Here is an 11,749-nt window from a genome sequence, read left to right as displayed (position 1 = left end):
ACCATATTTACTGAATTCTAGGATTAAAAAAGGGATTATAGGGAAGAGAAGTGAAACAATGGCAACTGTACTAAATGGAGAGCTCTGCAGAGAGAGCCACAGAAAATAGGTGAAGTTCTATAAATGAGAATATTTTTTAGCTATTTATCATCTCATATTTACATATTACACGCACAAGAGAAAACCTGCATGATGTTAGAGTCCATGCACACACGTGTAGCTAATACCTATATAACAGGAGCAGCATTGGCGCTGCACACAATCTCTCACCTCCTACAACTTACTGCAGCTCCCCTTGGGCCGGCTGTACCCATACTGCGCACATTGGCTCCCCGGGGTGCCGCGGCGCTGTCACCAGGGTGTCCGGTGTATTTTTATGTGTAACATTTTTTTTTGCACAGGTGGTAGAGGGCTTGGCGGGGTAGAGTACAGCTGAATGGCGTGGGAGGGGGATGTTGTGTTGTGTGGGGGGAGTGCTGTCATTGTAAAGCAAAATGAATGAGGTCCTACAGCATAGTGCATTGTAGGAGGTCAGCCAGGAAGGGTCTGATCCGATCTGAGGAGCGATGCGGCAGAACGGCGCTGACTATCACTATAAGTAGAGGTAAGGGAGGGGGGCAAAGGGAGAGACACGGAGGGGGCAAAGGGAGAGAGCCACAGAGGGGGGCAAAGGGAGAGAGACACGGAGGGGGGCAAAGGGAGAGACACGGAGGGGGGCAAAGGGAGAGACACGGAGGGGGGCAAAGGGAGAGGCACGGAGGGGGGCAAAGGGAGAGGCACGGAGGGGGGCAAAGGGAGAGGCACGGAGGGGGGCAAAGGGAGAGACACGGAGGGGGGCAAAGGGAGAGACACGGAGGGGGGCAAAGGGAGAGACACGGAGGGGGGCAAAGGGAGAGACATGGAGGGAGCAAAGGGAGAGAGCCATGGAGGGTGCAATTGGAGAGACAGAGGGTGTCTCGGACAGAGATATTGGGAACCACAGCATGTGGCTTGGAGACTACATCTATCAGTTACTATAACAGCGGCCGTAGACTGATCATAAGGGGGAGCTTCAGTAAGCCGGACGAAAGTAAGACATTGTTGGTTTCATGTACATGGGGCTCATACAACACTTCATGGTATTGGGCACTCGCCCACATCACGCCCTTGACCACTGCACCTCGTATGTTACTTTGTAAAGGTCAATTTCTTTCAGCGGCCTCGTCGAATACTGTACGTACAGCTGAATATTAATAATATCTCTGAGCAGACCGCACATAACGTTGTTACATTTACTGTGTGTTACAGCTGTGCGAGATCTTCTGTAGTTACCGTATATACGCCTGAGACTAGCCAATCAGATCCTGTGGGTCGGTATGAATATTCCCGGGCATGAGTATGTGAATTGCCCATCTGAGTGATCACATGACACCAGGGTCACAGGGACTTCTGTCCAGTAGCTCATTTATACAACGACGAAAGCATTTGTGATACAGAGTTTGCTCATTTGTTAATGTACGTTGTGAGGCACTGCGGAACCCTTGTGGCGCCATATAAATAAAGGATAATAATAATAATAATAATAATACAGAGGCATTAATTCTGGCCGTACAGGTATGGGGAGTGCGCATTATGTGGAAACGTCCCTAAATATTGTATTTTATTATAGGACATACTAGGTTATAGGATTCCCTGAACAATTACAGGCAGACAGATACCTAAATACGGTACATTTTCCAGTTACAGAAGGTTTTTGTGTCTTCTTGATGAAACAAAATAAGGAGATATAAATGTTCAGTGAGTATTTATTTTCTTCATATAAGACCATGTGAAACAAAATACAGATCAAATACCGAGTTTTACAAAAGTAACAAAAAAAACCCAAAAAAACAAACAGGCATTTAAAAATATTCACTAATCCATTTAATTCACAGAACACAATTTAATGTAGAAATACAGAATAAAATCACTAAAAATCGGTAAAAAATAAATTTATTTGTAAGTCTTCCCTTCATGTTTCAATGCAATAATTCCAACCTGTTAGATATATACACTTTAAGCTGAATTACAGATGCCTCAATCGGACGGTGAGGTGATGCAGACAGACAGACAGACGGAGCAGCAGCCATTATGTGAATGAGGGGATTATTCTCACTACGATTGGTTCAGCCCACAAAATGGCTCCCCCCCTGTGTCTGCGCAGGTGATGGGGCCACTTTTAGGATTGCATTTAAGTTGCATTAACCTATTTGTACATGCCATAACAGTCTATGTTTAACACACTATATAGAGTGAGGTCAGCAGGCACCAGATCTTATAATACATGATGGCCGATATTAGGCGGGAACCTGTACAGTGAATAACAGTAGGAGCAGATCGCCTCTTCAGCACAACTATCAGACCCTCTGAGGGTGGCAAAGTTCTTCCTCCCACTTGTTCCTTGGACGGACCTGCTCTCGGGTGGTACAATGTGTGGTCAGCGTTACTGAACAGAAGATGTCTGGGCTGAATAGTTTTACCTCACCATAATGGCTATACAGCACCCTGTACCACCCTGTACAAGGATCATGAGAGAATATTTGCATAGTTTACACTGAACGTCTCATGATGATTGCCCTAATGCAACGGATATGCTGCATTATCTTCCTGGGCCTCCTGTGTGTTTCACCAAATTGTTTATATCATCCACGGTGCATTTATATCTGAAGGACAGAAAAACGAGTCTGCATATACAGCTCTATCACCTGCACAGGGCCGAACTGCGTTGTGTCTAATGGAGCATACACACGGTCAGATTTGTCAGTTCTGTCAGATGAACGATTTTACCAAAGATTTGAACGATTTTTGACTGCATTAAAATGAATGGAATCGTCCAAGTCTGACTGCAAACTCCTCAGATGTCAGATATCGTTATGTGACCATCGGTAACGCGCATCGTCCATCTGACAAATATGTTAGATTTACCTTCAGATATGAACGATTTTTTAAATCGTTATCGTTCAGATCTGAAGAAAAATCTGACCGTGTGTATGCACCACTAGTGTTATAGACATAAACAACTGTGACAGGATGATATAAAAGTCTTACTGATGAGCATAGATAGACAAAGTAATGTGTTTAATAAAATCGTCAGGAGACACAGACGCCAACACAACAATAAGGAAAGTCACTAGCATGACCTAGCAATGACGGCGGATAGGAGAATACAGATTTACAGTGATTAATGTGAAATAAAGATAGTCCAGTATCTTCACTCATTGCATTGGAAAGCCAGCGATTTATCCGTACTTTGCTGTCGGAGACTATGGATGATCTAGAATATGGCGCAATTCGAGTCGGAAAGTTTTTTTTGCTTTAAACACCTGATTTATATCCAAATGTACAGAGAGTAATACATGGTGATATAGGGTAGAGTCCGTCCCATAGGTTTCACATTCTGAACACAGCATAAAAGTCTTGTCTGATTCTGACAACCCCATTTTACCCACCAGGAAGCCCTCTCGCCCTGTTACCCACCCCGAATGGGCTGAAAAGGGGACCATGAAATAACCACCTTCTTTCCACTTATATATCAATGTACAGCACCTATGTAGGTGGGTAACCTATTAAATATGACAATGATTGGTGTATTAAGGTGCCCACATACACAGCAGCCAGCCGTAATGATGCCGCTGAGTCTCAGGACCACAAGGAGCCAAAGTACACGGGGGGGGGGGGGGGGGGGCAGGGTCACAGGAATCAGAAAACCCGCTGATTAGTGACTACCCCCAGAGAATTTGTATTAAACATCTATAATATTGAGTAATAACTAATAAGGAAGCTTTACAGTGACAGCTGGCAGCAAGGGAACCGGACGTAATATTCCGGTCACACTCAGTAGATGACGCCATTTTGTTCAGGCAACAGGTCTACTCCATAACACAGTACAATATATATCTAGGAGTTTAGCAATGTAAGAAGCCCCCTCACAAGCCCTTCAGGAGTTATATATAGAGTACAGCAGAGAATACAGCTCTGGGAACAGTAATTAATGACAAGTCCGTGGTTACACTCGGGTCAGAGGAACACTCCAACCTCTCGCTTTACTGGAAACTCAGCTGCTAGTCTCCCTGCCACCACAAGTAGGCGCCATACACCATGCTTGTTCCCCAGGGCTGAAGCAGAATACGTTTAAAAAAAAAAGAAAATACTTTCAAGTGCAGACATCATTATAAAAACTATAAAATACTGAATAGCTCTCAAGTGTCCATGGCGGGTCAGTCCCTCAGCCATGGCGGGAACGCAGTTACACCGCATTTACGTCAGCAGCTGGTACAACTCAAAGGGGGGGGTTGATAATCGTAAGGTGGCAACAGGGGGCCTAGTGATACATAGCTTTCCTAGGCCGAACACACCATTAAACAATGGAATAAAGTGCACGTCACTTATGTGTGACAGCCACTGTGTGCAGCCGATGACATCATTAGAGACTGGTGAGGTCACTGGAACGAATAGAGCCTCAGTGATGCCACATAAATAAATAGGCCGCACAGCCATGGCATTTGGTAGGATGACACAGAACGTCTGCCTCCAAAGAGACGCTTTATCCTGGTAATAGAGAGGTCGCTGGCCCCGCAGAGAGGTCGCTGGCCCCGCAGAGAGGTCGCTGGCCCCGCAGAGAGGTCGCTGGCCCCGCAGAGAGGTCGCTGGCCCCGCAGAGAGGTCGCTGGCCTCGCACAAAGCACAGGACTTATGAGGGATTGGCTGTAGGAGGACTAAATGACGGAGATAAACAGTGCAGAAACAGGGAACATCTACCAAGTATAATACAGTAACTGATCAATGTTAAAGTTATCAGAAAATATTCCCAGGCTGCACGGCGTGGAGCACTGGGCGCACTGTGTGGAGCACTGGGCGCACTCTGCGGAGCACTACATGGAGCACTGTATATGCCTGGACATATAGAAAACGCACTTTCCCGTCATTGGCAGACTTTACAGAAATATCCAATAAAAGCAAATTACTTCCCAATGGGAAAACCCCGAACTTTACTCTTTCTTCACTGACCACAGATGCGAAATACTAAAGTACGACTAAACACTGCGTTTAATTGCACGGCCTCATAAATAGAGAAGGCTCCGCACTAGTGCGAAGTTTCTGACGCACTAACCTCCGTTTTCCATTTCCCTTCGAAGTTTGCAATCCTAAAAATCCAGCATCAACTATTATAAAAAAAAAACATCACCTGTCTGTTCTACATCCATAAAGCTTCTGCCACATACAGATTAACGGAGGGATGGTTCTGAACACGGTTTTACAGGAAACCGTATAGAAAGGGTGGTGACTCCCAGAGCAACCAATCAGAGGCCGGCTTTCCTGGTCTAACCTTTACAAAGAATCTGATTGGTTGCTTTGGGTAACACCCACCAGCACGGTTCCCTGTAGAGCAGTTTTCCTCACTGTCCCCGACTCTCACACGAGACGACAAATCAGCACTTGTGGCTGGTTACAGGAACGCCCTGTACAAGGCACGGGACACATAGGAGTCAAAGCTAAAATGTTAATAAAATAAAATAAAATCAGTTTATCAAAGTTCTAAAAAATAATAATAATATTATAACGTCATTAAATAATGTGCACAGACAGGACTCATGCAAACAGTCAATGCTATCGACTTCTTCATAAAAAGTGTTTATCAGAAGATAATATAAAGCACTTCTGAGAGGTAGGCACAAGAATAGCCCATTCATTGGCCAAAAACCACACAATTCACCCCCTACAGGCGCACCGGATCCTAAAATACAGATGTAGCCACCACAAATGGCGGAAGTTATGATCCAGCGATGAGAATGGCGGCTCTGTAGTTTATCTGGGTAATAAGTTACTCAGAATCGTCAGTCATATATCAGCCATTAATTAGTCTTGTCCATGGACTGAAGACACGCGAAGACCCCGGACAGTGAAATCTTCCCTGAGAGATCACGGTGAGAGAGAACGGCCTCGCAGCCTCCGAAGGAGCGCCCTCGTCAACATATACCGCGTCACGCGCCGTACATAACAAAGTCACCCTCTTGTAGGATTATAAGGGTGTTCTGATGAAATGTGCAGTGTGAGGCGACTGCGCTTTACGGTGATACGGACAGGCGTTCGCCACAGGCTATACCGCAAGGGTTTGTAAACGGCATGACCGTACAAAGTAGCGGGATAGCGCAAAGGGAACAGCTCTAGGGCGAAACCTGAAATAGAACCAAAACTCCACATTTTCAATGAAATATACCGCACAGCTCAAGGTTATTTAGATTTACACAACACGATAAAACGCTCTATACCACAGGCGATCGGCCGCTATTAAACCGTTTCTGGATAACAGGATTTAAAGAGCCTGAACACGAGGCGCAATCTCCGACCAGCATCTGTATATAGAAGAAATGGCCGCTCTACATCTCAGAATGCAGAATGTCAGGTGTGTAAAGCGCTACATATGCGCATCTGGTATATATTATAAAGGCTACATATGCCCCAGTAACCATTCCATAAAACGGTAAATGCGGTGTCAGGATAAAGCTTTGTGTGTAGCAGTCTGTCGGGGGGTCTGAGGATGATCTCATGTGGCCCCTGACATGCCTCAGAGCCCCATTGCCTCTGTCCCGTTTACCTCTACATAGAGCCCAGCTTAGCGGGAAGTACAGGGCATTAGGTAGTGCAATGTGACGTGCAGGCTGCACGGGGGGCCCTAGCGGTAAACAGCAGCCCAACAATCGGGAGCGGCCTGCCGTTCGGTAGACGGGCGTTCTCGGCAGTCTGTACAACGGCGCCAATGAGTCACACAATGAAAGTAGAGCACGTGGCTGTTTTATATGGCTTGAAAGCATAAAGTGTTGTGAAGTGCAGGAGAGCGGCAGTTACATGGCCGCCGAGAGCTGAACCTTCCCCTCCGTGGCGATGATTTCTTTGGCCATGAAAGCGCAGTTGTCCTTCTCGCTCAGCTTCTGTTTCAGCTTGCACAGCTCATACTCGTGAAGGATCTGCTGCGTTAAGTACTTCTCGCGTTTGACCCTGGCCTTCACCTCGGACGGGACGTCGGGAATCAGCCAGGCCACAAAGAACTTGACGATAAACACCACGTGCTGCAATACACAAATGACAAAGTCACGTTCTGCAAAGCTACGCCGCGCATTGTTCATACATAAGGAGTCCGGTACCTTCTACACTATAGAGGGGCGATTAGACCTTACGTCATTGTTGGCATCTATGGACCTATGTTGTCCTATTTACTTTGGATCGGGTCCCCTGGCGCTGGAATCAGTACATTACCAGCAATGGCGGCCAAGGGCAGCTACATAATGACTGGGGTCCTGGAGTAGAAGCTTATTTGGTAAAACGTCTGGTGGAACTAGGGATTTCCTGAAGATGACAAGTGACAGACGTCAGCGGTGAATTGTCATCTGGTGGAACTAGGGATATCCACTTGGTGACAATATACTGTTCAACCCTTTCTTGGCTACAGTCACGAGCAGACGGCCGTCAGACAGAACACTGTCCTACTGGTAGGCACTTTGTGGGAGCAGTGGGAACGTCAGCGAGCACCCACAGAAGTTATTGCCCTCATCTCTAGAAAGGATCCCATACGAGCTCTATTGCTCTCTCCAGGGGAAGTGCTGACCGGATCCCCGAGGTCTGATCCGCTAACCTGCCAGGTAAATGGTTTTGCACGTAAGTAATTGAGCCCCTATTTAGAGGAGTTACATCGAAGCCAAATAGTCAGCAAGGTTTGCAAAATACAAAACAACTGTTTGGCATCACTGGAACGGCACCGATACAAGAATAAACGGAACGTACGGTCTAACCGCGCCGAGCACCGAGGAAAGAGCACCTACCTCCATAATTATTATAAATGCCATTTTTGCAGCTAGTATATGCCAGAACTGCATGGTGTGCATGTATCTCTTCTCGTGGTCGGGGGGATAGCGATAATCTCTGTACCTAGGGAACAGGAAACAAAGCGACAGTGAGAACAATGAGCCTCCCATACCTGTGCAGACTTGGTCAGACAGTGCCGACTATTAATGGCAAATGTGATCTCAGGTGTTGGTAAGTGCTAACAGCCAGGTGAGTACAGAGGGTGCGGCGAGAGACCGCGCTACACGTATCCTCATGCACATATCCCTTTTGTGGTGTAAGACGCCTGGCGCCATTCCCCTGCTGCGCACTATTTCCTTGATGCTGATACTTTCTCCTTGATTTTACGCCTCCGTTCGCATATAGCGTACTAGGGGCTAAGGATTAGATTTTTGTGGTGCAGGAATTAGTATAAATTCGCAGATTAGGCATAACGATTCGCGGCGCGGGTCACTGATATCGGACCGGTCTTTCGCCTTTTTACCCTGGATTGTGTACGTTTTTATCAGTTTTGCATCTTAGGGCCTGATTCAGACCCACTCGCGAGCGGCTGTCCGCTCGCAAGTGGGTCGATGTTATGCACTGAGCATGCGCACGACGGAGGGAGCTCGTTGTGTCCGATCAAAGGGGGCGTGCTGTCAATGTTGATTGACAGCACGCCCCCTTTGGTGGGCGTGCCGGGGGCGTGCCTCCCTGACGGGGGCGTTCCCACGGGAACGCCTCCCGTCAGAAGCCGGCCCACTGACATCAGTGGGAGTGATTTTGGCTCTGATAGAGCCAAAATCACTCCGGAGCTTGCGGTTGAAAACCTCAACCGCAGGCTCCGGCTCGCAATTTAGATGGTCGCGATGGTCTCGACCATCGCGGCCATCACAAAGCACGCTCGTATAGCCTGTGGGTGGTGACCCACAGCTATACGAGCGTCCAGGAGGACGCTCCATGAAAATGGAGCCCGGCCCTCATTCAGAGCGTGCGCTCTGCTCAAAGCGTACGGCTCTGAATGAGGGCCTTAGTCCGCAACCTATTACATAAGCCCCATAGTGTACTCCATACTTAGGGTTACCGGTTTGGCGCAGATAAATCGCAAAGTCAGCAGCTCGCTAAGCAGGGGGCTATGTGGCGCGATTTGAGGATAGGTGTATGTGGGAAATATATGTAGCACCTTTTTAAATTGACGTCATTCTTTTCAGCCAAAATCTGAAGCTCACAAGTAGGTAGGTTAGAAACTTTACACAAGTTAGTTTATTTACACCAGTAAACGTTTATGAGCAATAATTATTATTGTCATGTCTGTGTAAGTAATGCTGACCGGTCCCTGTCCCCAGAGCTGTACGGCCCGATGGCAGAATCAGGTATTCTGCACCAAATATGGACAGAACTTAGGAATTAGAGCCGTAATTCTGCATTACTTATCTTGCTTTATAAATAGACATCTAAGTAGCTTAGAATGATCCAATTTCTATTGTACAATACTGCAGAAATATGATATTATTTGCTTCAGTTCTCTCTGTAGCTTTACCCTTTCAGGCTGTAATAGGCTTATGTACTAAGACTGCTTAGCCCCGTCTGCGACAGATCCCTCAAGTGAGTACAGTAAGATCTAATCATGTGAGACAGGGCTACCCTGGTATGTAAGCGTGTATAGCGTGTCCTCTGTGTGCCTGCGGCCCGGCCTGTAAGCCCACGTGTGCTAAACATGAAGGATGTTTCTTCCAAGAATGGCGCGATATACATCCGTGAATTCCGGGCCAACGTCACCTCGTGGCCTCTTATAGCCACGGGAAATAAATTATTTAGTTACTTTTATCTCAGAATGAAACGTGTCACTGTATATGGGGGATGATCCCTACATACAGGATATATGAGAAGAAATTAAGAAACAATAAAGAAAGAAAGAAATAAAAGTGAAACACAAGAACTAAACCCTGCGCAGTGCACCTGCAGAACGTGACGTTCATTTCGTTTTCCAGCGGCATGCTGATGTTCCTGAAGTCGCTGACGTCAAACACGGACAGGCTGCTGCTGATATAGCCGGACATGGGGGAGCCGTCGTTTTCCGTGTAGGCGTAATAGAACACCAGGCGGGGGATCATGTCGGAGGTAAAGGCGACAATAAAAGCCTGAAACACAAGACAATCCGGTGAAAAGATGAAAGTGGTTAGCGTTACCTCCGCGTAGCCCTGTGGTCAATTCCTGCCCCATCTGTGTGGAGTTTGTATGTTCTCCTGTGTCTGCATTCATTTCGTCCAGGTGCTCTGGCGTCACCCACATTCCAAAACACCATGGGAGGGTAACTAACTGCTAACTAAGAGAATTACCCCTAGTGTGTGTGTGTGTGTGTGCGCGCGCGTACGTGCGTGCGTGTGAGCATGTGGCAGGGAATATAGAGTGTAAGCTGTGTAAAGCGTTGCAGAATGTGTTTGCGCTATATAAATAAATATATATAAAATTATAGATACGCTGATACTTAAAGGCTCTGCAGAGACAAATGATCAAAATAATAAAATGTGCAATAAATATATACAACGGTGGCTTGTTTTCTCCTGTGAATGGCAGAAGTGGGCCGGGAGAGACGGCCGACACAGGGAGGAAGGGCCGGGAGAGACGGCCGACACAGGGAGGAAGGGCCGGGAGAGACGGCCGACACAGGGAGGAAGGGCCGGGAGAGACGGCCGACACAGGGAGGAAGGGCCGGGAGAGACGGCCGACACAGGGAGGAAGGGCCGGGAGAGACGGCCGACACAGGGAGGAAGGGCCGGGAGAGACGGCCGACACAGGGAGGAAGGGCCGGGAGAGACGGCCGACACAGGGAGGAAGGGCCGGGAGAGACGGCCGACACGGGTCTATTCACTAAGCCATTTATACTGACCAACATCCCATAACCACCATTCTAAGGAGCGCCAAATGAGACATAGGGCTGGATTCAATTAGGTGCAAAATCGTCCGATTTTATCGCAGGCAATAACACGGCAAATTATCGCATCGGCGATAATCGGATAGTGTAAAACAGGCAAAAAGTTTTCACCATCCCAGACCAGGTGAAAAAAAAATGCAAAATACCTATTTTTGCCTAAAAATTTTCAGAACCCTTTAGGACATCCCCCCCTTATTGTTAAATTACCCCAAAAGTTTTTCGTAATTTGGCAAAAAAAATACTTTTCAAATTTTGGGTAAAAAAAACAAACCAAAAACTATGAAAATGGGTTTAACCTATTGGGTCTGGTATTTCGGTGGGCGATATGGATACGTCAAGTGTTTTAAACATTGCACATGGTTGCAGCAGGCGTTTTTAAAAGTGCGCTTTTACATCACACAAAAATATACTTGCACCCATTTTAACGTACCCCCAATGTACATGGAACAGTAATTTCCTGAAAAAAAAAAAATTGCTTTCTATTATTTTTTTCATATACGCAAATTACCACCAACCAACGCAATTTAAGTACCCTAAATACTTTTATTATGGCCAATAATACACTTCTAAATTAATTTCCTGCATGTCCTGACTTTTTCGCCTATTTTAGCCTTTTCTTTATTGCACCTACCAGTTTTCACCTGTTTTTAGGCGAAAATCAGACGATTTAGCACCTGATTGAATCCGGCCCATAGTGTATTTAGAGGAACATATCCTTGGACTGATGAGTGTATACTGTTCGATGTATTCAGGACGACATCCGGTGTTAGTCCTACTGTTGCTTTGTCTGCTGGTGAAGGCACTGTGGCCCTGATTCAGAGCCGGACGTTCTCACAGAGCGCTCGCTCTGAATCAGGGCGACTTTTCTTTCTTTTTTATGGAGCGGCCTCCTGGCCACTCGCATTGCTGTGGCACCCACAGCAATGACCATCGCGACCATCGGGCTTGCGACGAGACCCTTGTGGTAGGGTCTCATGG

At 46.8% G+C, this 11,749-nt stretch overlaps 1 protein-coding gene across 10 annotated transcripts in view; it reads right to left on the bottom strand.

Moving 5' to 3' along the window:
- Nucleotides 1–1,901: 1,901 nt before the first annotated feature.
- Nucleotides 1,902–11,749, bottom strand: part of ANO5 (anoctamin 5) — a 73,048-nt gene continuing 63,200 nt past the window's right edge. For all 10 annotated transcript variants that reach the window (XM_088451768.1, XM_088451772.1, XM_088451773.1 and 7 more), the window contains 3 exons: nucleotides 9,796–9,977; nucleotides 7,836–7,941; nucleotides 1,902–7,085 (listed from right to left, as the gene is read on the bottom strand). In XM_088451768.1, coding sequence (XP_088307894.1) covers nucleotides 6,861–7,085; nucleotides 7,836–7,941; nucleotides 9,796–9,977 — 513 coding nt within the window. In that variant the 3' untranslated portion in view covers nucleotides 1,902–6,860. The remainder of the gene's footprint in view (nucleotides 7,086–7,835; nucleotides 7,942–9,795; nucleotides 9,978–11,749) is intronic.

Source organism: Taudactylus pleione, unplaced genomic scaffold (assembly GCF_031769625.1).
Source record: "Taudactylus pleione unplaced genomic scaffold, aTauple2 ptg000027l, whole genome shotgun sequence".
Taxonomy (NCBI): Eukaryota; Metazoa; Chordata; class Amphibia; order Anura; family Myobatrachidae; genus Taudactylus; species Taudactylus pleione.
The sequence above is the reverse complement of the archived record's forward strand: the minus strand, read 5'-3'. Positions and strand labels throughout refer to the sequence as shown.